This window comes from Morus notabilis, unplaced genomic scaffold (genome assembly GCF_000414095.1).
Source record: "Morus notabilis unplaced genomic scaffold, ASM41409v2 Scaffold332, whole genome shotgun sequence".
NCBI classification, from domain to species: domain Eukaryota; kingdom Viridiplantae; phylum Streptophyta; class Magnoliopsida; order Rosales; family Moraceae; genus Morus; species Morus notabilis.
The window spans coordinates 133,862-160,795 of record NW_010361195.1 but is presented as its reverse complement, the minus strand read 5'-3'; the positions used below and the strand labels follow the sequence as shown (position 1 = coordinate 160,795).

Here is a 26,934-nt window from a genome sequence, read left to right as displayed (position 1 = left end):
GAAAGCTGAATCCATACTTAGCACCAACGGGTGGTCCTAGCTCCTTGGAGAAACGAGTCAAAATTCACAAAAGGATATTTTATTTTATTTTTCTAAGTCTATAATCTCCCCACTACAGCCACGAGAAGCTTTGGTCCGCTTTGATTGATTTAAAAAAAAGTTGTTTTTAATTTATTTAATTCAAAAGTCACTTTTAAATTTGTTTAGAAGGATAATTTTAAAGTGTTTTTAACTTTTTAAAGTACTTTTATAATAAATTATCTCTTTAATGTTTAAGAAAAAAATATTATAAAAAGTTTTTTTTATTTATATTTTTAATATTTTATTTGTGAATAATAAATTAAATATTTCATCTATATTTTTTTATTACATTAATTTTTATAATAATAAGTGTTTTTGACTTTTTTTATTTAAACATGTTCAAAAACTCTTCTTAAATATAAGAGCACTTTTTTAAGTACTATCAAAACACTAATTTAAAAGTCACAATTTAAAAACACGAATAATCTTGACAAATACTCCTTAAAAGTGCATAGATTATAATTTTTACCATTTATTCTTAATTCATAACTTTTTAAATAAAATAATTACGTTAATAAAATAATATTTATCAAAAATAAAAAATAAAAATCTAAACTCATATAATTTAAAAATAAATTTTTTATTTTTTTTATAAAAATACAAAAACAAATTATCTCAAACGGACACCTAGAGCTTATAACTCACTTTATTCATTTCAATTTCTCAGCCCCCCCAAAAAAAAAAAAAAAAAAAAAAAAAAAAATCCTTCGTTCCAGTCAGCGACTGCATGTAGGCTTAGAACCACAAACATACCAATTTGAAGAAAGCAAAAGTTACCCATTAATTTTCCTTGGGTACTAAGGTGAGTATCATAATTAAAGAGTATTTCTTTTGCCAATCTTAGAAGCGAAAACCAATTTTGGTTCATTGGGTGCCGACCAGATAAAGAGCTTTTTAGGTAACCTTCTGTGAGAATCTCTCTCCTGTTGAGCTGTTGTGGGTTATGTCATTTTTGACGATTTAATGGTGTCCAGGGCATAATTGTATTGTTTCAGTAATGTGCTAATGTGTGGGTTAAAGAAATTTTGCTTAGCTTTTCTTGTTCCTTTCAGAGGGATAGAAGTAGGGGTTAAGAATTACGTGGGTTGTGTTGTCTTTTGTAATGTCTTCTGGTTTGCGAGTGAATTGGAGGAATACCACTTTTAGAGGGCTGGTATTCAAATATACCGCTTCTCCATGAAGGTTTAACAATAATTTGCATCTAAAAGGGTATCACTAAGTGGTACTGGGCCTAATTTACACTCTGGTTTGTCTGGCCCTTCGTGAGACCAGTCCTGTAATGCAACATTTTGGAATAAATATTTACTTTATGCAACTTAAAGAGGTGTAATTTTGATCCATATATAAATGATTTTTTTTATTTATTTATTCTTTTATAGTCATCATTTTTTTTATCAGCTTTTATAGTGATTATTAGAGATGATAAATGTCACGTTATACTTTTTTATTTCTACATGTTACACGTATGATTGGTTGTTTGTGAAGGACTTAAGCCCTTGCCTTTGCATTTATTGAATTTATAACGAATCATATCTTTTGGGATAAATTATGAGCTTGATTTGGTAATAAGAAAATGAAGACCATGAAAACCCCTAGTAATGAAATAGAACTTTCTATATTATGGAGGAATGATTAATAAACATATTAGTTTTAGCGAGCAAATTTTTCAGTAATTTGGTATAATGTAGAAAGACTACAGAAGGGAAGGCCTCAGACAGTATAGATGAAGAAATACTCATTTTGCTCATTTTGCATTACTAAGGCATTTGGGTCTTGGAAAATAGGAGCAACAAACCAGACTGATACAGAACTTAGTTAACTTATGCAGTCAATTACTTATGTGTTGGAAATATCTTCTTACAATTAATATTCTTAACCAAAAAATATGTCATATTAAACTGCATATTTTATTTCAACAAAAGTTGAGTGTTATAGGAAAGCGAAGCATATCATTTCTTCTCATATATGCAAAATTTTGGAGCTGTTAGTGTTTAACATTCTCTATAATATGTCTCAAGTACATTAGTATATTAAAGAAAACTACCAGTTTCCCTTTTGAGCTCTAGTCTAAGTGGCTCATGCCCTTAACAGCAAACGTTTTTTATGTGCTCCTTAACAGAAACAGGAGAAAAGAGGGGCTGAGAGCAAGAGAAACAAACAGATATGGCTGCAAATGTCTTGTTTTTGTGCAGTTCAAAAGTAATCCATGGCTGCAAAAAGAATGACAGATCATATCCCAGATCATTCCTAGGTGATGGACAAAGGATACTGGTTCAACTCACTGGAAAGGGAAATCAAAACCGCCGTTGTTATGAAGAGAACGATTCATCTCATCGGTTTACTGTTTACGCTGTTAGCAAAGGTTCTGCAGAGTCTAGCAAGTCTGAAGAAACACTGCCCTCTTGGGCCAAACCCGAATCAGACGAGCCGCCTCCTTGGGCGCGGGATGAAGGAAAGAAAGACGCATCAGAAAGTGGATTTGAAGTTCCATTTTTCGTTTATTTACTTGCCTCGGCGGTCACTGCAATTGCGGCTGTAACTCCCCTTTTCTTATTCCTTCTCAAGATTTCATTCCTTTGTAGAATTGTTACTCCTTTTAACATGCTTGGCATGATTCTTACTATATAATTTCTCTCAGATTAATTTGAACTTCTAAACTTGCAGATAGGTTCTATTTTCGAGTATGTAAACCAAAGGCCTGTCTTCGGAGTAGTGAACCCAGATAGCATATTCTATGTTCCACTGCTCGGATTTTTCACCTTTACCGGCCTTCCTACCTCTGTAAGTTGCCCTGATTTTCTAAAAACAGTCTCTTAATTAGGGTCTTATACATCACAAATGCAAGTTGTTGGGTGGCATTAAAGAAGGAAGCTCAAGAAACACTTATTTCAATACTCATGCTTTGTGATATCATTCTGGAACTCCGGTTTTCTCTTGTTTATTTTGCAAAGTTCTTAAGGTGCGTTTGGAATTGGTTCCAAAATATTTTTGTTTTCTATATGAAAATAGAAATGAAAACGTTTTCATTTTCATTTTGAAATTATTTCTGAAATGCGTTTGGTAGTTTTATTCAAAGATTGATTTCAGTTTTAAAAAAAACTGAAACTGCGTTTGGTGATTTAATTTTTGAAAACATAATATTATTAAATATATTAAATAAATAATATTATTAAATATATTAAATAATAATATATTAAATAAACATCATTATATAAGACAAAAACGGTTTCAGAAAAGAGAGAAGAAAATGAAAAAAAAAATGAAATCCGTTTTTAAAAAATGAAAACGAGAAAATGAAAACACATTTTTTTCGTTTTCAATTTTTCACAAAAGACAAAAATGATTTTGTTTTCGTTTTTAAAAAATTTTTAGGCCAAACGCATTTTATGTTTCCGTTTTCATTTTTTAGTCTCAAAAAATGTGAAAAATGAAAATGAAAACGGAAACAAACAGGACCTTGGTGTTTTACAAGCGCTCTTGTCACATTCTTGATTAAAGTATTCACTCCATCCAAATTATTTGTTCGAGTGCATGCATAGTTGCATTCAGTATTGGCTGAAATTTTGCTCCAACACAAGTTACTTCTTTTTCCTATGAGATTCATAATTGGATTTTTAGCATCTTAAAAGTACTTGACATGTAAAATATATGTCATTTCCCTCAAATTCTTCCTTTGCTAATAATTAGTAGTGGATATAGGCATTCTTGTGGTTCAAATCTGTTCAAGTTGCTAACAAGGAAGCTGAGGAGCAAGATAGGAGAGACGGCTATCTGTAGGGCCTTTAACCCTGAGATGCCCTATAAAGTGTGAACTCTTTACAGATTCGGTTATTTTTTTACTGTATAATTGTCGTAGTTCTATAATTTTCTTATTTGAGAAATACTAGCTACAAATTGTAATGCATTCCACAGTGTTTTGCATGTAAAACAATGGAAGAGTAAATTTTGTTCTATTTAGGAAATTGAGTGTGACAAAGCCGACACGAATTCATATTTTATAATTGTGCAATACCAGTACTTTTGTGATATGAGAGATTAAGGGTTTTTTTTTTTTTTTTTTTTTTTTTTACCTGTTTAAAAGAATGTTTATGTGTATTGTTCTGTGTCTATTTTCAAGTTTTCAACATTTATAATAGGAGTTAAAATAAATAACGTTCTTGGAGATTTATTGAGTGAAATACGAAAGTAATGTCGAAACTTATAACACATAATAGGAGATCGAAAGAAAGGTTTATTCTGTATATATTAAAAATACGAGGCTCATTGTATGTTGTTAATCTCTATTTTATCGAGTAGACTTCTCAAGTGATTGGGTATGTAAGTGTGTGTCCACCAGATTCTATCGCGGTTATTTCATTTCTTATTAATGAAGTTGAGGAATAAAAACTCTGTTAGTTTCCAATTTTATCAAGTAGACTTGTAATTTTCCAAACTTGGGTGTGAATACAATTTCCCATGCCTATTTATTATTTAACTTGGTCATATACTAATTGCAAGAGAAAAGAAAAAAGAAACTGCTCTTACTAAGTCTATTGTCATCCAGTTATATTGGATCCTGCATGTTGCAATCATACGTATGAGGTAGAATGGAGAGTTTTATCAAAAATTAAAAAATAAAATAAAAGGGAGAAGAGAAAACGGAGATTTAAACGTGATTTGGCAATATGTCCGCATTTACACATTAGAAAGGGAGAGAATTCACTAGTAAGGGGCACTATGAATGAGCTCCATATACGTATAAGTTACAATCAGAGAATCAAGTACGTTACTTAAACTATAAAATCTGAAAATTTGTTAATATGCCCGGTAAGATGGAGCTTGAATAGAAGATTCTAATATCCGAAAAATTTTTGTTTTACTTTTTTCTTGAGAAAATAAAGACGGAGTGGGAATAATCGCATCAAGACAACAATCCTCAAAAGAAACAATCGTCGAGAGGGTATGGGCACAGAGACGACAATTGTCGGGAGAGGAGCGGATGCATAGGTGCAGGGGTGACAAATTGACGATCGTCGAGGGAAGGAAGGGTGCATGAACAACAAATTGTTGAGACAAGGTGAGGGCGCAAGAGGCGCAAAGGAGGAGGGGCATGACGTGCAGGGAGCAAGGCTCGAGAGTTGGATCAGCATTAAAGGATCAAGGAACTAGTTTGAGTATTGAATTACTCTTGATACTTTATTAAAAATTAAAGAATAACCTAAAAGAGATAAAATAAAATAAAAAAAAGTTTTTTGAGAAAATACAAATTACATAAACACTAAGATTTAATGTGATTTAACAAGGTGCTTACATCCACGAATTAGAAAAAGAGAGAGACAAAGAACTCACAAGTTGGGAGTACTCTCAATAGACTGCATATAAATGCAGGGTACAACACACAAAAAAGGTAACATTTGAGAAAAAAAATACTACACTTTTATCTGATCTTTGTTCATGCTTTTTTAAATTGTAAAACTGAAATTTAACATGGCATTTCTAAAAAGCCACAATATAAAATGAGTAATGTTATTTGTCTCGATAGAACTAAATTCTCGCTCTCTCATAAAAAATAGATCTCATAAGTGAGTCCTACAGAAGTCTCACAACTGGACCCGTGAGAAATATTCTCATATAAAATTCACAACTAAGTTTGTATCCTCCGTTAATTTCAAAGATCAATCTCAGCTTCCTTTTTGTCCACTTCATTCCATTCAAATTTCAAATACCACTGTGAAGGTTTTTTTTTGCTAGGAAAAAAATACAGTGTGAAGTTATTTGCCTTTGTTTTTTATTTTATTTTTTTCGTTTAAATTTGGGTGCCATGAAAAGGGATCCCAACTACCGTTGCAGGTACAGAGTAGGCCCACGACTTTCAGTTGATGGGCTCCTCTCTTGACACAGGCATTGTTTCTGTCTTACAAGCCCAAGTGGCTCTTTCCATATTATCAAAAGTCATTCCACTTTCAAAAAAATAAAATAAAATAAAACAATTCCAAGCTGCTCTCTATTAATATTTTTTCATCTCAACTATTATTCTCTCAGTTTTTTTTTTTTAAAAAAAGCTTATTATTTTCTTATATTTAAATTTTTTTTTAATTTGACCCAGTAGAAATAAATCAAGAAAAAAAAAAACTAAACCTTTTAAGAAAATCACATAAATTTTTTAAGAAAATTCTACACACCCACATTCAAAAAATTAAACATATTAGTTCAGTTTTTAAAAACTATAAATTGATTGATCTATCAGGTTAATACATCCTATTCCTATATTAATTAGCCTCTCTATTCCACTGAAATCCAATAAACTAAATATTTATATGCTTAAAGTATGAATATAGCACTTAAATTCATTATTTATTTAACCTAGCAAGACGCTATGTGTACATGAATTGTATTTATTATTTTTGTTAAGGATGTAGCAGATAAATATTGATGGTACACTCTCTTTGTTGAGCTTGCAGAGTTTATTAAAAAAAAAAATGCATATGTATCATTAAAATGCCCAAAGAGTTAAAGGTGCAAAGACAAAAGCTAGGATGATCATGATCGATCGATGTTGGAATTTATACTACATATATATTGCAAGTATGATAATATTAATAGCATATATTAATATTGTAATATATGACAATGGTAATCAAAGCACTCTTTATCTTTGAACCCACAACAATCCTCATTTATTTCTTTATTCTCAAAGAGATGCGTACGGTTAGAATTGGCAGACATGCATAGTACCGAGTTATATATTCTTCTTATTGGATTCATTAATGTTATGGCATAGGTATTGATTAAAATTTTTGCATTAATTCAAGTGAAATAACAAGTCAAAGACTCTATAAATAAATTAGGTAAAGCTCAGGAATAGGGAAGTATCTCCTACTCTCTTATATTTGACCATAAGCCTAACAAAAATATTAAAAGTAGTCAAGAGACCTAATTAGTTGATGATGATAGAAAAAGGTTTGGAGGTACCACCGGTATTAAATGTCGTCATTAATAGAATATGAGCTTTATAGATCTCATTTTGCAGGATCCATCTTCTAGTAATGGGTTTTATAGTATTGTTTGATAGTCATAACCACATTATTATGTAATAATCCACTATTCAAATCTTCATCTCTTAATCAAAAGGGAAAAAAGAAGATAAAGAATTTACTCCATTTTGTATTGTTTCTCAATGATAAATAATACTATTAACTTACCACAACATGATCTCTTTAGTAGGGGCAAACCCACACAGATTTTAATGTTTTTTTTTTCTTTTTTTTTTTTTTTACATGCAAATGTTTGAATGCTTATAATTGTGCCTCAATTAAGACAATTAATATGATTGCAGTTTTACTTTAAAAATCGTAATTGTATTTCGTACTTTAAAATAGACAATTCTTATATGGCTTTAATTATGCTTTCTGTATTTCATATGGTGCTCCTACTGATTTTTTTTTTTTTTTTTAAATTCGGCTGCATTCATGCGTAAGTGTTGTTGATCAATTTATGTCAATTGCTTTGTTATAAATTTCTACATCAACTAGTAAATAAAATAGTATATAAATAACATCAAAGGGCCGCACAGTGTTTAGGATATGTCTTCCCCTTTCATAGTGAATTGGCCTCAAATTCGGTATTCTGAAACCTCGAAATCAATGAGCTCACGTGTAGCATTAGGATTGTCCTAGTTAGTGTCTGAGACTATGAATGAAATCGAGCCTATCTTTTGAATAAAATTAGGTTTAATGTTTTTTCAATTTATTGATGAGCTCTTTAACTTTTACAGATGAGGTGACACTAATGATCTTTTTTTTTAAGTCAAAAAAGTAAAAAAAAAAAAAAAAAAAAAAAAAAAAAAAAAAAAAAAAAAGTATAAAGGTACATTTAATTGGATATTAAGCAGTGAGACGCGTTGAATGCAATAGATAATTCATAATAGCATCATTTAGTCGAGATTATTGGCGTATGATTATGCATTTCAAAAGTGTTTTAATGACCTGCATTATTTTTTATTTTAGCCAAATCGATTTGTATAGTAATTATTATAAGCTCAAGAAAATATGGACTTCCGATCTCTCTTTTCTTCTCTTTTCTTTTTTATCTCAAATTTCAGTGTTCTTCCTATCGAAAAGCTTCCTACCGAAAAGAGAGATCCTAGGATTTTTATCTCCTTTAGAACTTTTTTCCTTTCTATCTTTCATCCGTTTGTAGTTTTTATCATTATATAAAGATATATGTTAACTTAAATCTCGAGCTATAATGGTTATGAATATATATATATATATATATATATGTGTGTGTGTGTGTGTGTGTGTGTGTGTATAGAAGAAAGGAGACAATTAACATCAAGAGAAACAAACACATCCTAAATAAGTTGGCAACTAGTTAAAACTCTATTTTACTACAGCCTTCCACTATAAATTTATTAAAATAAAAATAAAAGGAAGATAATCACTACCCAAAGGCAAAGAGACAAAGCCTAATTAGCTCAAATAGCATAAAAAAGAAGAGAAAATGGAATTTACCTCTAAATTTTTACCTTTTACTCTTATTAATATTGTTTTAATTAGTATAGTTATTTGACTAAAAATGATATTAATTAAAAGTAAAAGGTAAAAATCTTCTTCTTTTGATCTACAATATATATATCTTCTTCTTTTTTTTTTTTGAAAAAAAAAATAAGTTGTTATAAGGTAAGTTGAATTAATTTTATAGAAACAGTAAAATAATAAAGCTACATGATAGAGATGAAAAGAATAGAACTCTAGAGGGACCATGAGAAGGCATATATTGGGAACATTTTCCGCTTAAAGAGATGCTAATTGTTTTCCAAACGGTTGAGTTTGCAATTTAAAAGACTACGCGCCAATATATATATATATATATATATATGTCTATAAAAACGAGTTATAATTGTAATTCAGTATTCCTGCCTATTAAGACTGAACCTGGAAAAGCATAAAGAAGAAATATATATTTAAGTTATGAAGAAGGATAAATCTTCTTTTCTTTCTTTTTCTTTTCAACTTAAAAGGTATAAGAAAGAAAATATGGCTATAGTTACCGCCAAATAAAAAAAGGTTATAGTTGGAAATTAAAAAAATTATATTTTACCGAAAATTTAATGAAAAGATTGATATTGACGGGAAATAATATAAAATCGAGAGAAAACGTTTCTCGACTAAGAGAGTATAAAGATTTATATGATTCATTAAGCACTTTTAAAAAAATTTACCTCATTTTCTTTCTTTCTTTCTCTTTTTTTTTTTTTTGGAATAAACAAACTTAGGATGGAAGAGAAGAACATAAAACTAATTAAGAGACGCGTAATGGGGTACATTTCCTAATTTTTTTCATAAGCAAAAAATGTATTGAAAATAATAGAGAAAGGTCTTATGAAAATAATTAAAAAATCAAAATAAAGGAAAAACAAATAAAAAATGAAGTCAAAACAACACAAAAATTTAGTAAAGAACCAATGTAGTTGGGGGGGGGGGGGGGTTTTTTTTTGGGGGAACTCTAGATTTTTGTAATCTATAACCCTTCCCACTACGATCTCTAAGTTGGTAGGATGACGTTTTCTTCTCCAAATTTTTGTTCAATTTATTTCTCAAAATTTTTAGATATGTTAGTTTGTCTCAAGAACCTAAAGCAGCAATTTCTATCTCTTTCGGAGAAACTCTACATTGTTGATTTCTAGTGCATTATCTGCATCAAGCTTTCGATCTTCCAGTGACGAAGCCATAAATATTGATCGGGGGGCCTAATAACTATGGTTGGGAAGATGCAATATATAATTATAACCACTCTTTTGATATTTAACCACCATTCCTAATAAAGTAATCCACTTCATCAGGTATCTCACACAGTGACAAGCTGCTCTCTTAACATATAAAATTATTGCAATATGTCTCATTTTGACGATAATTGTGTTAAGTTAGTATTGAAAAAGCAAGTTCGATGAATTCCAATTTAAATGTAACACAATTAATCTTTTAATTTCTTAACTTTGAATCCCTTAAATTATATAAAAAAATTAAGCAAATTTAGTATAATATGGCACATTACAATAATTTTACAGGAAGTTAATTATTAAAGTTGATTATCTATTTTTAGTGGCGTGCCTATATCGTAGGCTATAGCAATCATCGCTCAGAACTTGGGTGTGTCATTGGCCTTTGGGTATGCGTATTGAAATCCAGTGACCGCGAGTGGAGACGTAGAAAATGTATAGAAATTTGTCTCAAAAGAAAAATGTTTACTTGAGTAATTGACTTTAAAAGCTCTAAAATGAGCAATAATACATAAAATTTGATAATTTTTTTCATATATGATAAATATGCTTGGTAGCTAACAAAAAATCAATGACAAGTACACACTTCCAATATTAAGATAATTAAAAATAAATACATTTAAGCTGATACATGTACCCCTACATCACACAAGATAAAGAAAATATTAATACTAAAGGAGTTTTTGGGACTTCAAAAGCATGTGGAATATCCTTTGTATTCAAACAATATTGGTATTCTTAATTATGGAGTTTGTGTGATTGTATTTTATTTTTTATGTAGTTATGCTCTTTTTATGGCATACACTTAACGTGGAATCCATGACAATTTGTCGTTTATATATATATATATATATATATATATGTGTGTGTGAGTTGAATTTTACCACTTAAAAAATATAAAATACAAAAATTTATCAATATTTTGAAATTTTTACGAGATGAAATTTTATGTTTATATAGTTTTTCGATAATTCTCTAATATTTCTGCGGTGGAAGACGTTGCCGGATTTAATTTAAAATAGGGATGGGATTGTTGTTGGACTTGAGGCATTTTTTGACGCATTGGTCTTTGTCTCGACCTATCTTATGGAAGTTGCGCTATGCGAGAGAAGTTAAGTCGTCTTGTAGTGCACAAGCCGGTTATTGCGTATGTGTGTTTACCAACCACTCATCTTTTCTACTGTTTTGTTTCGTTGGTGTTGAGGGACTTGCTCTCCTTAGTGTTTTGATGTTCTAGCTCGTGGTTTTTCCCCTTTTTCGTTTGTAATAACGGGTCTTCTTACCTTGATTAGTTTAGGTTATTGCTTCTTTCGTCTACAAGATATATTTCTTTGCGTTTTTTGTCTAGCCTTCGTGCTATGAGTTTCTCGATATCGGTTGATCAGATTGTTTCCATTGACTGTATAGGATCTATCAAAGAGCCATGTATGTGCTTGATTTTTTATATACCCCTTTGGGTGATTTCCGCTTGTGGAGTCTGATACACACTATTTTTCTTCGAGATTCATTTGAGTTTATTAATTGAACTGATTATCTGTAGTGTTGTGTTTTTATAGTAAGGGCTATATGTATGGATTGGTATTTGTAATGTCTTTTAATATTTGAAATATATTGTCCATTTCAAAAAAATAATAATAATAAAAGATACTTATCACTTTTTTATATGAATAGTGTCAAAAAAATCAAGAACGGTAAGAATTTCCCTTTTTAAGCCTAAATATCTTTTTATTCCTTTCTTCTTTTTTTCTTTTCCTCCATTTTCTCTTAAAAAGTTTCCTCGTTTCAGTTTCACACTTTCTGTATTGTTGTACATTCGTAATATTTCAGAAAATCATATGGATCTCATGATCAATCTCTCAAATTTCAGAGCACGAGAGGTTTGTTTCCCCTTAAATATCTCTCATAGTTATTCGAATGTTAATCTCATTTTATCTTTCTTTTTTCAGAAAAATCTCATTCAATTTAGCTCTATCCTCAAAAAGATATCATTTTATGTTTATCCTCAGAAAGATCTTAATTTCACATTCAATCCCAAGATTTCATCGCCCATGCTTAGCTTTCCTTTATTGTTAATTCCTTATTTTCCAAGAAAATCAAATCATCTATATATACCCCCACCATAAATACTCCAAAAAGGAAAAAGGATCATTAATAGTCAACCGTTTGAACTTTCTATGTTTGTCTGTTTAAGACATTAATATAGTGCTTAATCATCATGTTATTTCATTCACCAATTAAATAGAAAAAATTAAATTATTATATAAATATATCCTCATCCAATCATTCCCATATTCTTTAAGAAAGAATAATCCTAGGTTTTTGTAAGTGAGTCCATTCAAACATTATCTATCATCGTACTACAATTCTCTTATTAAGAAATTTTTTTTTCAAAAAACTGTTATTAAGAAAACACAATCTAATAATACTATTTATTTAATATCTAAAAATGATATTGTAAGAACACAAAGATTTGTTTTTTAATAGGTAAGAAGACAAAGATTGTGATCTATAAGAAATCAACACACTTTGGATTTACATGTAAAGAACGGTCAAACCCATTAAAGTAATTCCCCCCAAAATAAAATCTACACAAAAAATTCCCATAAAACAACAATTTAATAAAAGAAAACAAAAACGTTACAATGTGGTGAATCCTAACCCCCATAAATGGACGGCCGTGATTGATTGACTCTCCAAAATCTGCGTCCTCTTTCTATTACCTTTTAACCTTCCTCCATTGTCAAAGTCAATTTCCATTTTCCAATCGACTTACCATCTCAGTGAAAAAAAAAAAAAAAATCAAACCATCAAAACACAACGCGCGTGCATGACACGAACCACTCAAATAACGCGTGAATACACGCTCCATGAAATCATGGACAGTAAAGAAGAGAGAGAAGTTTGACTTTGTGTAAATGGTGACTGACTGAACGCGAGATCCGCCAGCCAGATCACGACACGTGTAATGAAACAGCCGACGGGTAAACTGGCGATGATCGATCGGTTTCTGTCAAACCCTTATTTCCTCTGTAATATTCAATAAATTTACTTATTTATGGCGTTAGAGAGAGAGAGAAAGTCATGTATGAATTTGTGATATTTTAGAGAGAGAAACAAAACTTGTAAGAAGAGAGAGAGAGAGAGAAAGAGAAGCAGATCATCAAAGCCAAAGGGTAAGAAATGTCTTTTTTTATTTTCTTTTGCTTCGTTTTGCCCAAGACAAACAATACACCGACACAAAGAAAGGGTTTGCATGGTGTGTGTGGTGGTGATGAATATATTTACTCTCCTTTCTCACGCATTAATCAGTCATTTCATATATTGTCTCTTTTCTCTTCTCTCTGCTTTTAATATTTCAAACTTTCATTTAATTTTCTTTTGCCAGTAGTGTACTATTACTCAGCTACATATACTACTGTGGTTATAATTATATATCTTCTTTTTTTTTTTTTTTTTTGCTTTTTGGGGGGCTTTTTCACTCTTCATCTCTTGAACAATTCCTCTTCATCGACTTTTATGGTGCCGTTTTAATTTATTTGGTTGTGTTTTTTACCTTGAAGATATGAAGTAGTAGTTATTACTTTCTAGGTATGAAGAGATGTCATCCTCTCACTATTTTCACTACTTTTTTTCTCTTTGTTTTTTTTTTTTAAATAATCCTATTCTTTTGTTTAGAAGATTTAAACCTTGTGTTGATTTTTTTTTTTTAAAGTCAAAACCACTCAAAAAGTTTAGATATATATATTTTTTTTTTTTGTGTTTTTCATTTTCCTCCTTTAGTCTTTTAGTGATGAAGATGGTTTATAATATGCATGTTCAGTCTTTGCACTTGATCATCAAAGGCATTTATGTATTTTGATGAGCAATAACGAAGTTCTCGATCTTTTAGTTTATATTTTCACATTTTCATGGAGAATCTCTTAACACTATATTCTTCTGCTAACAAATCAATAAAACGCAGGTCTTATAAAGCTCACGGGGAAAAGTGTGATAGTAAATTAGAGGATCAAAACCAAAAACCTATTTGACAATTTTCTTTCATATAAATATATATATATATATATTTATATCCCTTCCACTTTTTCATCACGTATAAAAATTATATTGTGCAAGAGGGAATCATGTATGGAGATTGTCAAGTAATGTCATCCATGGGAGGAAACGTGGTTCCCTCGGAAACCCTATTTTCGTCTCCGATCCAAAACCCTAATTTCAACTTCATCTCCACCATGCCTACTTTTCAACCCTTCTCCTCCGTAGTTCCTGTAAGTAGTACTAATATTCTCACAATTTTCCTTTCCTTTTTTGTTTTCTTTTTGCTTATAATATTTATAGCTTTTTTTTTTTTTTTTTCAAATCAATTTATCATAACAAAACATGAAATAAAATTTTCAACATAGAAGGAAGAGAACGGCCTGCTCTTGAGGGGAAAAGAAGAGATGTTGGAGAGTGGTTCGGGCAGTGAACAAATGGAAGACAAGTCAGGGAACGAGCAAGAGAGCGCCGATCAACAACAACTACAACAACAACAAAAGAAGAAACGCTATCACCGCCACACCGCTCGCCAGATCCAAGAAATGGAAGCGTAAGACGACGACTCACAATTTTACATGACAATTTCTGACTTGTCGAAAAACTTTTCATTAGTACTTATATAAATATTCTTAATTTAACATTTTTTTCCTTTTGTTTTGTTTTGTTTTGTTTGCATTTTGAAGTTTGTTTAAGGAATTTCCACACCCAGATGACAAGCAGAGGATGAAACTGAGCCAAGATCTAGGGCTCAAGCCAAGGCAGGTCAAATTTTGGTTCCAAAACCGGCGAACGCAGATGAAGGTTTGATCTATATCTATATCTTTACACTTCATCAGTTTCCCACTTGATAAAAAATTTCTCTCTTTTCAAAGCTCTATTTTTTTTTGTTTTTTCATGGTAACCCTAAAATGAGGCAATATTATACAGCTCTTAACCAAAGCTGTTTAATGCATAATCTTTTGCACGTTTCCCAAGAAAACGCGTTTTTGATTGCCCTCATTTAAAAGTCCCTTTTCCCTAAACGGCCAAACTAGGGTGCATTATCACACCCATTGTAGGAGAAGATCACAGAATCTCTCATTTACTTTTGGATCATATCGAAATTTATATAAGTCTGCAAATATCCAATAAATGCGAGCTTGGGCTGCGCAATAAAACTCCTACCTAATCTTGTGTTTCCCAAAGGTTGCACAAAATAAATGCTTTGTCATTTAGGGTTACTAGTGGAATCCATTACAAAAATAATTATAAGAAATTTTTTCGCTATATATGTATATGTATATTTTCTATTATTTGTGGAAATCTTTAGATCATTTTTTGTGATTTTTTTTTCTGATATATGTACTTCTTATGTGTCTTAATTATATTTGTTTAGGCACAACAAGACCGTGCTGATAATGCAATACTTAGAGCGGAAAATGAGACCTTAAAGAATGAGAATTATCGTCTACAAGCGGCGCTCCGCAATGTTATATGCCCTAATTGTGGTGGTCCGGCGATAATCGGTGACATTTGCTTGGACGAACAGCAACTTCGCCTTGAGAATGCTCGACTAAGAGAGGAGGTAATAAGTGGTGTTTATTTGTAAGGGAAATTCTTTTCAAAGTAGAAACATTAATAAAATGGTCAAGTTTTTTTAATTCCCTTTTGCTTTGGGGATATTGAAAGATTTGTAACCTTGCGTGGAAAATTTGGCCTAACCATCACTCCTGGCATGCTTATCTTCTAATAAAACACAGTTTATTAAAGTAAATTATCGTAATTAATGTATGAGCTAGTAATTAAGCATATTCATCCATGTATATTGGAAGAAAATAATTTTTAGGGACCAAATTAATTACCTTAGCTTAGAAAGCAGGCATGCCTGTGAATTTAATACATTTAAGTACGCCTCACACTTAATTTTTACTTAATAGTATATTAACAACACTAATAATCACAAGTTAATTATTTAAACACTAAGTAGTGACAAGTTAATTATAATTAGCTGTCTCCTTATATTATAACACTAATGTCTTCGTACTGACATATGTGTATTTAAATTATAACTATCGTACGTGCCAATTATGTCTTTGCAGTTAGACCGAGTTTGTTGTCTGACTTGGCGAAACACCGGCCGGCCAATGCAAGGAATGGAACCTCAACCTCCAACCCTAATGCCTCCATCCTTGGACTTGGACATGAACATCTATTCTAGGCATTTCCCCGATCCGAACACCATGGTTCCGGTCCCAATGCTGCCACCGGAGCCTTCTCACTTCACGGTGGAGAATGGCTTACTACTTGAGGAAGAGAAGTCTCTTGCGATGGAGCTCGCCATGTCTTCTGTGAACGAGCTCGTGAAGATGTGTCAGTCTGGCCATCCTCTTTGGATCCGAAAGGGCGAAAATGGGAGGGAAGTGCTCAATGTTGAAGAGCATGCAAGGATGTTTCCGTGGCCTTTGAATCATGACCTTAAGCAGAATGGCGCCAGTGAGTTTAGGACTGAAGCCACTCGTGATAGTGCTGTTGTTATCATGAATAGCATCACTCTTGTCGATGCTTTCCTTGATGCTGTGAGTTCTAATTCTATCGTCTTTTATTACCATTTTTATCTTTTCATGGCCATTTTATTGTTATTATTCTGCATTCATTTCTAAAATTTTAAAAAACTTGAATATGTGCATGTTCAATTACTCTCTTATGTGATTAGCAAAAAAATTATTCTCTTATGTATGCATTTTCCTTTAATTATCTCCAATATTAATTAATCTTTTTTTTTAACTTTTGTACAGAATAAATGGATGGACTTGTTTCCATCTATTGTTTCTAGAGCTAAAACTCTTCAAGTTATTTCATCTGATGCTTCTGGCCAAGCAAGCGGTTCCCTTCAGCTGGTAATCAAATATATGCATGAAATTTTCGGAAGCAATTAAAATGGGACGTATTTAAAATTAGATGCAGTTCAGTAGAAAATTTCCCCGTACATGTCTATACACATTGAATTTGTTGGCTATAACTTTTGTTCGTTGGACAGATGTTTGCGGAACTAGAATTTCCTTCGCCGTTGGTACCGACGAGGGAGGCTAATTTTCTCCGGTATTGCCAACAAAACGCAGAGGAAGGGAGTTGGATAATTGTTGATTACCCCATTGACAGCTTTCATGACATCCTTCATCAGCCTTCGCTTCCCAGATACAAGAGACGTCCCTCTGGCTGTGTTATCCAAGACATGCCTAATGGATACTCAAGGGTACCTACTTAATAACTAGCTAACTTTGTATTATATATATAGAAAAGACGTGTTTATTATTTCCACTATGTATTAATTATGTTTGAGCATTAATTTGCAGTTTTTTTTTTTTTCATACAACACGGAGGTTTCTATGCCGTGTTTATTAATTGTGCATATTAGACAGCGGTTTCTTCAGACCGTCGTCGTTTTGGTATCGTGTCGTGATCATGAATATTGTTATTGTTCTTCATTTTCTGCAGGTCACTTGGATTGAACATGCAGAGATAGAGGAGAAGCCGGTTCAACAGATTTTTAGTCACTTTGTCCATAGTGGAATGGCATTTGGGGCGTCTCGCTGGTTGGCTGTCTTGCAGAGACAATGTGAAAGGGTTGCAAGTCTCATGGCTAGAAATATTTCAGATCTTGGAGGTTAAATTCTTTTTTTTTTCTTTTTTTGTTTTTTGTTTTTTGGTTCTCGTTTCGTTCTTCTAATCGAATTAGCGTTAAATTTTGTAATTTCAAAATTCAAACACATATTGATCACCAATAGGGAATACACATATTTATTAACCTAAGCAATTTTACTTATTTCTTCATCTTTGAGGTTAACTTCTATTCTAATGATTTTGTTTGTTCAAATTGAACTTATTACAAAATACTAAAATCATCTTATTCTACTTTTGGATATCTTTGTTGATAGAAAACCTAATTACGCACCACTTAGGTTCAGCCTAATTATTAGGTTAATTGATATAACTTTGCGCATTAATTTGTTGGATTGTATTATTAACATATTATTGTTTTGTGGCACATATATTTGATGTTGCAGTTATACCTTCTCCGGAAGCGAGAAAGAACATGATGAACCTGGCTCAGAGAATGATAAAAACATTTTGTGCAAACATTAGCACCTCCGGTGGGCAGTCATGGACAGCTCTTTCTGATTCTCCTGATGACACTGTTAGAATAACCACGCGGAAGATCACCGAGCCTGGCCAACCCAACGGCCTCATTCTCAGTGCCGTTTCGACCACTTGGCTCCCATATCCTCACAACCAAGTCTTTGAACTCTTGAGGGATGAACACCGCAGATGCCAGGTAAATCGTCGTGTACTATATGCTTAAACTCTGTATCGTTTGGTTCGTAAGTTTGAAAAGAAAGTATAAACAAAAATTCAATATTTTGTGGGGGAAAATACTAACAAAAAGGTTTGAATTGTGTTTCAAACCTATGAAACAAACGGCACCTAATTTTTTGTATATATGTTTGCTTGAATGATATTAATACTAATGTAATGAATTTTGTAGCTCGAAGTCCTTTCAAATGGGAACTCCTTACATGAAGTGGCTCACATTGCTAATGGCTCTCATCCTGGGAACTGTATTTCTCTTCTTCGAATCAATGTAAGCATTTCTCAAACCGCTATAGATATTACGTACGTTAACTTTTTCTTTTAGGTATATTTTGATCCTTGCTTTCTTATTACATGCCATAGGAGTAACATTTCTTTTACGTTATAACTGTATTTTGGAGTTATAGTCTGAAACTGAACTTGGAATATTATTATCTGTAAATATATAAAGTGTTACATTTGCACCAATTATAGCAAGTACGTTACAAATTAAAGAATCTTATACAAATTGCTTGTAACATATGCTTCTTCTTTTTCCTCCATATACGTAAAATGCAGGTTGCGAGCAACTCATCTCAGCACGTAGAGCTGATGCTGCAAGAGAGCTGCACCGACCAGTCAGGCAGCTTGGTGGTCTACTCAACCATGGAGGTGGATGCCATCCAGCTCGCCATGAGCGGCGAGGATCCGTCCTGCATCCGGATCCTCCCCATTGGCTTCTCCATCATCCCCGTCGAACCAACCGCCGCAGTAGCCTCCCCAGCCGACGGCAGCTCCTCCTCCGCCGCTGCCGCTTCATCCTCGGAGGCGGCTGCTGCTGCTGCTGCTGCAGCCGGATCAGCAAAACCAAGCTGTCTTCTCACCGTTGGCCTCCATGTATTGGTCAGCACTATCCCTTCCGCAAAGCTGAGCCTCCCAAGCGTGACCGCCCTCAACAACCACTTGAACAACACGGTGCATCAGATTGTGGCTGCTCTTGGCAGCACCACCACCACTACTACTAATTGCACGACGGAAAATGGCAGTACCAGCTTGGAAGAGGGTCTCAATTAACTTCCTTAAAAAAAATGGCATTTCTGTCTTTGTCATGTTAATGTTTTCTAAGGGGCATTTTGGTATTTTATGGGGGTTGTGCTGGTGGTAGTAGTACCACATATATATATATATATATATATATAGTCAAGTGGTGGCTGTCCTTTTGGGTAAATAATGGATATTGAAGAAGTGTTGGGGTTGTGTAGGGTTTCGGAGAGTAGTAGTGTTTATTATTTTGGTGGGTAGTAGTAGGTGGAAGAAATTTAAAAAAAAAAAAAAAAAAAAAGTGTGTATTTTGAAGGGGATTTGCAGTTGATGGATTGGGAAATGAAGGTGTGTAAAAGACTAAGAGGGGGAGTCAAGAGCGCACCAGATAAGATCCTTGGTTTCTGGTAAGGCTCAATATTTTCAAAAAAAAAAAAAGTATATTATGGGCCTCACCAGTCAGCAAGGGTGGTGGTTCGGGTATTGACTCCTGCTTGTCTCTCTAGCTCTTTGTCGTTTTGTGTTTATGATGATATGAATTCAATGCTCTTCTGAATATTTCCTTTGAATATATAACAATATTTATTTCTTTATATTGTATATCTATCTTTGTCGTTTCCGCACTCTCTCTCTCTCTCTCCCTCTCTCTCTATGTTTATCTTCCTTCCTTTAATGTGTTTAATGTATGCATCAATCATCATCCATAGTCCTACACACAACTTGTGCATGTGTGTGGGATCAAATTCCTTGTGGATAGGAAGATTACGGGTCCGTTTAGAATTAATTTTTGTTTATTTTTGTAAATGTTTTTACACATTTTTTGAGATATAAAAATAAAAACGGTCTTATATGTTTATTTAGTAAATATTTTGAAAACGAAAATAAAAATAAAAAATACTAAGAATGATTTTTTTGAAGAAATTAGAAAACGGTTGAAAATTATTTTCTCTTTTTTGTTTTCATTTCTTAGTACTTATCAACAAAGTTATAATATATTAATTAATAATTATTTTATTTTTTTTATTATACTCAAAACAATCTCTTAAAAAACTAATCAAACGCAATTTTAGAATTAATCTCAGAATAATTCTCAAAACAATCTCATTTTTAGTTTTGTATTGAAAATAAAATTATTTTGAAAACGCTACCAAACGGGCCCTACATTTCTCTACATGTATTTAGTCTTAAGGGGTATCAACGTAAGTTATTTTGTTGATATGAATTCTACCTCTTGTGTTATTTTTCTCGAAAGACCAATAAGTATTTCTCAAATTTGATGTCAATTTAGAACGTTTATCTCCTTTATACATATTTTTGTAGATTAATTTTCTAGAAAATAACTACAAGTTTGTCATTACTGTTATATTCACATATGGAATAAATATAAGATAATTAATGAGTTTATAGGACTTTAAATCTCCTACTCATAAAAAGCGATTTTGTGAGACTGAGTTCTAGCTGATGGGTCTATAACTATTAAACATTTCTCGCCTATAGTAAGAGTCGTGTCTTGATATTTCTTCATCCTTGGCTTAGAAGAGTTATATGAATCTGTAAGGAGACGTTTGGTTCATGGATTATAACCATGTAATTAGAATTATTTTCGATTTACGTGTTTTTTTTATGAGAGAAAATACTGTAACAAACCACGAACTATTATTCAAATCAGGGAACGAATCTAAGTACCAAACATATAGTTTAAATTAAAAACTATGATGATGTTCAAGTTAGTTTCTTAGTTGATTAGTTGATATTGCGTGCTATATCATAGAATTGGCTAGCCACGTACATAAAATGTTCCAATTTTTTCTTGTTGTTTCTTCTTGGGTGTTCATACTAAGAGGGAAAACTCCTATTTCAGACTATAATCTGTACATGGTAGAATTATTTTCTCAACACGCAAAGTGCCTAGATGTTTAGAAAACTCATATTCTAGCACATGATCAGCACCAAGATGTAAGTGTTCAGCCGAACCGGGCCATTTGGGAGCCCATCCCGGCCTTTGAGTTTGAGATGCCTAGCCCAGCCCGGCCCAAGTTTTGGTTAGATCGGATTGACCTGACCCATAGAATGAAACCCAACCCATCCAACAACCCATATTAAGATGTTAACTACAATGGGCCAGGCCAATCCACGGGCCATCCGTCAATCCATTGTGGCCCAAGATAAGTCCATTTTAGTTGTTTTTCTTGTTCGAGTGTTTTCTTTTCATTTGCTTTCTCTCTTTTTTTTTCTTTTTTTTTTTTTTTTAAAGAAAATGCGGCAAATGACTTTTTTTTTATAGGCATATGAAGTTTATAGCATATTTTTTAAATGTTGATAAATTGTAGCATGTTTTAAATTTATACTCTGAAACATATATTCATTTCCAAATTTACGGTTCTTTTCTTTTTGTTTCACAATTCACTGTGTTAGTCCTTAATTACACAGTGTACTTGCAAATGGTCCCCGACGATTGGCTAGTAGTCACGGTTGATTTCAACAATATAATCCGGTGGATTATTAGTAGTAATACGTATATTAGTGCAGGTCAGCGCCACGACGAGAGAATTTCAACTAAACACATTTAAGGCTCGTTTAGTTCGTTGATTCGAATTTATAATTTGAGTTAAGATGTGATTTTATGTGAGCTTTTTTCTATAACAAAAAAGTTAGATGTGACTGTTTCTAAGAACTTTTTATTATAATAAAATTTAAATTCTAAACTCGAATCTGTAAAATGAATGAGGCTTAACTTTATACTGGTTGGCGGCGCTGGCCCTTTGAAAGATGGGGAATTCTTGCCGTGCCTTATTAAATCTCTACTTTCATAAACTCTGGACTTCTTTTCTTTTCTCTTTTTTTTTTTTTCCTCGAATAAAAATTCTGACTAATATGCAAAGTTTAGATTTAACTTTTCTATATGGCTTATGAATTATTCCACATTAATAGAATACTGTATATCGGAAGACTCTTCTAAATCCATGTGTCTCTCATTTTTTGTTTCCCCCTTGATTTTGACCATATATCTGTCGGTACTTATAGAACAAATAAGAATCATTTAAATCCGCCAATCAGATTATTTACTTTTTCTTCTTTTTGTTCTTCTAAGCCATTACTTTCGTTTGTTTAGAAAATGGGTTGCAATCAAATAATATGCATCAATGGTCACATTTGCTTGAACACGTCAAAAGAGTGGCTAAATTTTGCTGAATAAAATTTGTTTAAGTCTTTGACTATTTAGTATTTGAATCATGAGAGTGATGTGTTAGGCGAAGACCATGACTTAAGAACCTCATCTCTCTGTGTTGGGCCGGTTTGAATCAGTCCAAATCATAAATCAAACGACTTCCTTATATGTCAGGAATTGTATGGAGTTCATTGATTGTTCTCCCCACAGAATCTTTACCTCAGATGTCAGTGTCGTATCTTCGCAATATATATTTCTAGTTATCTTCTTTTTTGGGTCAAGAAAAAATTGCAACCCCACATGTCTAACGTTGGTCAAAATTCTATACATTTTTTTTTTGTTAGGGTCTGTTTAATTTGTTGATTCGAGTTTTTAATTTGAGTTGAGATGTGATTTTATGTGAAAACTTTTTACTGTAGTAAAAAAGTTAGATGTGACTGTTTGTGAGAGTTTTTTACTGTAGTAAAACTCAAATTCTAAACTCGAATCAGTGAAATGAACGAAGCTGACATTATAAACAAGTTGGGGTATGACAATTCAAACCCCATTATAAATTGATGATTATAGTTACTTTTTTTTTGGGTAGTGATACTTTTTTAATTAATTTATGAGTCTATTTGGATAAACACTCCTCCTTAAAATGAGCTTCGGTACTGTATTTTTTGCCAACATTTTGTTGGGGTATGCTAATAAAGGGGAGGCCAATTATAAACAAGACTCATAAAAGATGGGGCTAGTTGAGATTTTTTTGTCATCATTAATATTGATGTGAAATTTTTTGTGCTTTTTGTTCATTACCAAATTGAGAGACTAATTGTTGTAGCTAAGTATTATTAGTACTACTAATCTCTTGTGATTTGATTCTAGTGATCACCCCATATATTTAAAATATTTCAAACACTTAAAGAATGATTAAACCAAAAAAGTATTGGGGTTAAGGTACAAATATTGATGACTAAAGGGGAAAAAAAATAAAGAAATGAGTTAGCTGGCGAATGAAAGGAGCAAAAAGATAAGGTTTTTGAGGGACAAAAAGCTGAGCATGGTGATGTGTCAAGGAACATTAACCTAATGCATTATGATTATATATATGTATGAATGGTACATATATGTAAGTAAAATCAATAGTACGACCGACAAAGTGACAAATGGGAATCTGCATGTTCTATTGGTAGCTTACAAACTCCCAAAGCCATTTCATACAACTAAAAAAGGAAAAGAAAGAAAATCTCATTTATTATCGGGATTTTTAATATATTGTGCGGTATTGAGTGTGTCGTGGTGGTATGAGTAAAAATTAAATCTATTTTTTAAATAGAATTGAATTATGTTATTTATGTTTTATGTGTGGGTCTCGAAATTTTTTAATGTAACGATAAAAATGAGAGACGGATCACTAAGGACCCTCTTTCTTTCAAGAAAAAAAATAAATAAGACTTTTAATTTTGTGCCCCATCAAAACATAAAGTACAATAAAGCACGTTTAGAGGATAAAAAATAATAATAATAATAATAAATAAATAAAAAAAGCTGCTGGCCATGTGGTGATGCTATATCAAACCTTTTGCTGGTTGTGGCACCGAATAATAGGCTTCCTTCCTTCTCAGTAATACGAAAGCAAAGCACGGTAGCTTTTATTCGCTCCCAATATGTATATGTGTGTGTGTGTGTGTGTATATATATAAGCTTGTTAAAAGAAAAACCAAACCAAAAAGAGAATTAAAAAGGGCATTGTGCACCAAAGTAACCAACAAAATTAAAGTGGAAAAGTTGGAGTTGCTTACCTTTTTGGCCTTTTTGGTATGTTACGCGGTTGCTTCCATTGCCATATTATGATGTTTCTCTTTGCCTCTCAAGGTTTTTGCTAAAGACCAATTGTGTATCAAAGGAGGCTATTATAATATAAATGTGAAAACATCACAACAATTGACTTCCATAATGAGCCGAAAATCTTATTCAATTCTATACTTAAATAACGAGCAAAGTTAGCTAGCTACTATGTAAATATGAATATTTCTAAGTTACACACTTTTGGCATGTTTCACAAACGAAAAACCACGTTAGCTTGTTTATACTGGAACAGTTGCCAATATCATTCTTATTTTGAATTAATATAATACACACACGCGCATATATATATATATATATAATTTAGGGGTTATTTGGTTGAGGGATTCGTACTCCGATTCAAATTATGGTTCATAGTTCGTTACAGTATTTTTTCTCACACAAAATACACGTAAATTGAAAATGATTATAATCTATGAACCAAACGTTTTCTTAGTTACGTGCATGGTTTAGTTTAATTTTTTTTTTTCATTCAATGGACACTACTAAGAATTCAAAAGTTCGTCTTATCGCCCGTTGAAATCCTTTTATCGATTTTATATGTTACTATCCTTAAACCACATGGATAAATCAGTAAAACTGTCAATTTGTTTCTTTAATATATATGGTGAAAGAGATAAGGATATATATTTAAAAAAGTAACCTTTGAATGCAAATCATCACAATCGTCCGAGCAAATTAAGCTAGATAAGTGATGTTTATTAAATATAGTTATTCATCGGTATTATTATTAGATATAAATTAAACTCAAATCTTTTCGCAACAATAAAAATAATATTGAGAAATTTATTGAACTTACTTTTAAAAGTGTATGTGTTTAAATTTTTACCTTTTATTCTTGATTAGTATCCTTTTCACTAACATAATATTTAGTTAAAAGGGTATTAATCAAGAATAAAATGTAAAATCAAGATTCATATAATTTAAGTAGGTATTTATCTCCTTTTTCCTAAATATTTGAATACCAACCCTTCAAATGCAATGCATTTGGAATTGTTTTTCAGTTATTTTTGAAAACGCTTCCGTACGTATTTTGAAATACAAAAACGAAAACGGTCTACAAATCGCGTTTGTTTAATAAAAATTTTGAAAATTGAAACGAAAACAAAAAACAAAGAGAATGGTTTTTGTAAAGAAAGTAGAAAATGATTGAAAATTGTTTTCCCTTTTCTTTCTAGTACTTGTCAACAATGTTATATTAAATACTTAATTATTAATTACTAATTATATTATGTATTAATTAATAATTAATAAATCAATATACTTCGTAATTAATAAATAGATAATAATTACTTAATTATTAATTAAATATTAATTTATTACTATTAAGTTTTTAATTATATTAATAAAATAATAAATAATATAGTAATTAATTATTTAGTTAAAAATTAATTATATAACATATTAACAATAAAACAAGTAAGAATAGGTTATTAAATAAATAATTAATAATTAATATATCAATAATTTATTATGTTAATTATAATCTATTAATTAGTAAATAGTTGGTAAATAAAAAATAAATAGTAATTACTCAATTAATAATTAAATTATAATTATCAACATCTAATATACTAATCAATAATGATTAATAATTGATAATTAGTAATTGTCATTATAAAAAGAATAATTACTAAAAATTGATTATGTGATATATCAAGTGATAGATTATTAAATAAGTATTAGTAATTATTTAACTAATTATTTAATTATGTAATTAAAAGTTAATAATTTAAGTAGTAAACAAATATTAATAAATTATGTATATACTAATTATTTTTCTTAATATACTAATTAATTACTTATAATCTAATAAATATGAGTACATTACTAACATATTAATTACTTATAATTAATTACTATTTACTATTTTTTAATTATTTAGCATATTAATTTATTATATATAGTTTAATTGCTAATGTGCTCATTAATGATAATTTATCCATTATTATTATATTATTAATGTATTAATTTTTATTTGGTAAATAATTATCAATTATTAATTACTTAATATATTAATTTAAAATTATTAATTACATGTACTCAAAATAAACATACATATAACCAAATACGATTTTACTTTTTTATTATATTCAAACAAATCTCTTGAAAGACTACTAAATGTAATTTTAAAATCGATTTTAAAATGATTTTTAAAACAATCTCATTTTTATTTTTATACCGAAAATAAAATCATCTTAAAAACATTACCAAATGGGCCTCATATTTCTCTAATATAAACTCGTGATCTTATTCCAATATTGTTTATAATAGATTGACCCACAGTCCAAAAACCAAGAGAAAAACCATTAAAAACTTAGATGATTAATCAATTTAATCTAGACAAGTAAAGGGTCACCATAGGTCAGCAGAGTTATAGCTTTTTGGTATTACCCAAAAATAAGAATGGTAAAAGTACAGAAAAGTGCTTCGGTCAATTTTGAGCTTCAATTAGAGGCTGAAATTTAGGGAAAGTTCTTTTTCCTCGAGGAAGGAGGAAGGAGGAAGAGGCCTTTGCCTTTTTTTCAGTGTGAATGAATAAATGAATGAGTAAATGGCGTGTATTTAGGACTTTAGGTCAGAGTAGAAGACTACCCTTTGTGTAAGCTTTCCACTTGTCAGCTATTTTGTTTTTTAATTAATTTTTTAATTTTTTGTATTTTATCTTAGATGC

At 31.3% G+C, this 26,934-nt stretch overlaps 2 protein-coding genes across 6 annotated transcripts; both read left to right on the top strand.

Moving 5' to 3' along the window:
- The first annotated feature begins 752 nt into the window (after window positions 1-752).
- LOC21400733 lies at window positions 753-4,114 on the top strand. 2 transcript variants are annotated; one of them, XM_024165944.1, is made up of 4 exons: window positions 753-883; window positions 2,201-2,616; window positions 2,746-2,862; window positions 3,781-4,114. In XM_024165944.1, exons 2-4 carry the CDS (start codon window positions 2,245-2,247, stop codon window positions 3,856-3,858), a joined length of 567 nt encoding a protein of 188 aa, XP_024021712.1. In that variant the 5' UTR covers window positions 753-883; window positions 2,201-2,244; the 3' UTR covers window positions 3,859-4,114. The 2 variants fall into 2 exon arrangements, with proteins under 2 accessions (XP_024021712.1, XP_010096932.1); XM_010098630.2 differs by having other exon boundaries at window positions 753-979.
- An 8,848-nt stretch (window positions 4,115-12,962) lies between these two features.
- On the top strand, window positions 12,963-19,836 carry LOC21400732 (homeobox-leucine zipper protein HDG5). 4 transcript variants are annotated; one of them, XM_010098629.2, is made up of 12 exons: window positions 13,344-13,429; window positions 13,955-14,106; window positions 14,242-14,426; window positions 14,560-14,677; window positions 15,252-15,440; window positions 15,955-16,431; window positions 16,651-16,752; window positions 16,893-17,108; window positions 17,351-17,519; window positions 17,920-18,188; window positions 18,399-18,494; window positions 18,782-19,836. In XM_010098629.2, exons 2-12 carry the CDS (start codon window positions 13,963-13,965, stop codon window positions 19,274-19,276), a joined length of 2,460 nt encoding a protein of 819 aa, XP_010096931.1. In that variant the 5' UTR covers window positions 13,344-13,429; window positions 13,955-13,962; the 3' UTR covers window positions 19,277-19,836. The 4 variants fall into 4 exon arrangements, with proteins under 4 accessions (XP_024021697.1, XP_010096931.1, XP_024021695.1 ...); XM_024165927.1 differs by having other exon boundaries at window positions 13,346-13,429; window positions 13,803-14,106; XM_024165929.1 differs by lacking the exons at window positions 13,344-13,429; window positions 13,955-14,106 and adding an exon at window positions 12,963-13,014.
- The last annotated feature ends 7,098 nt before the right edge of the window (window positions 19,837-26,934 follow it).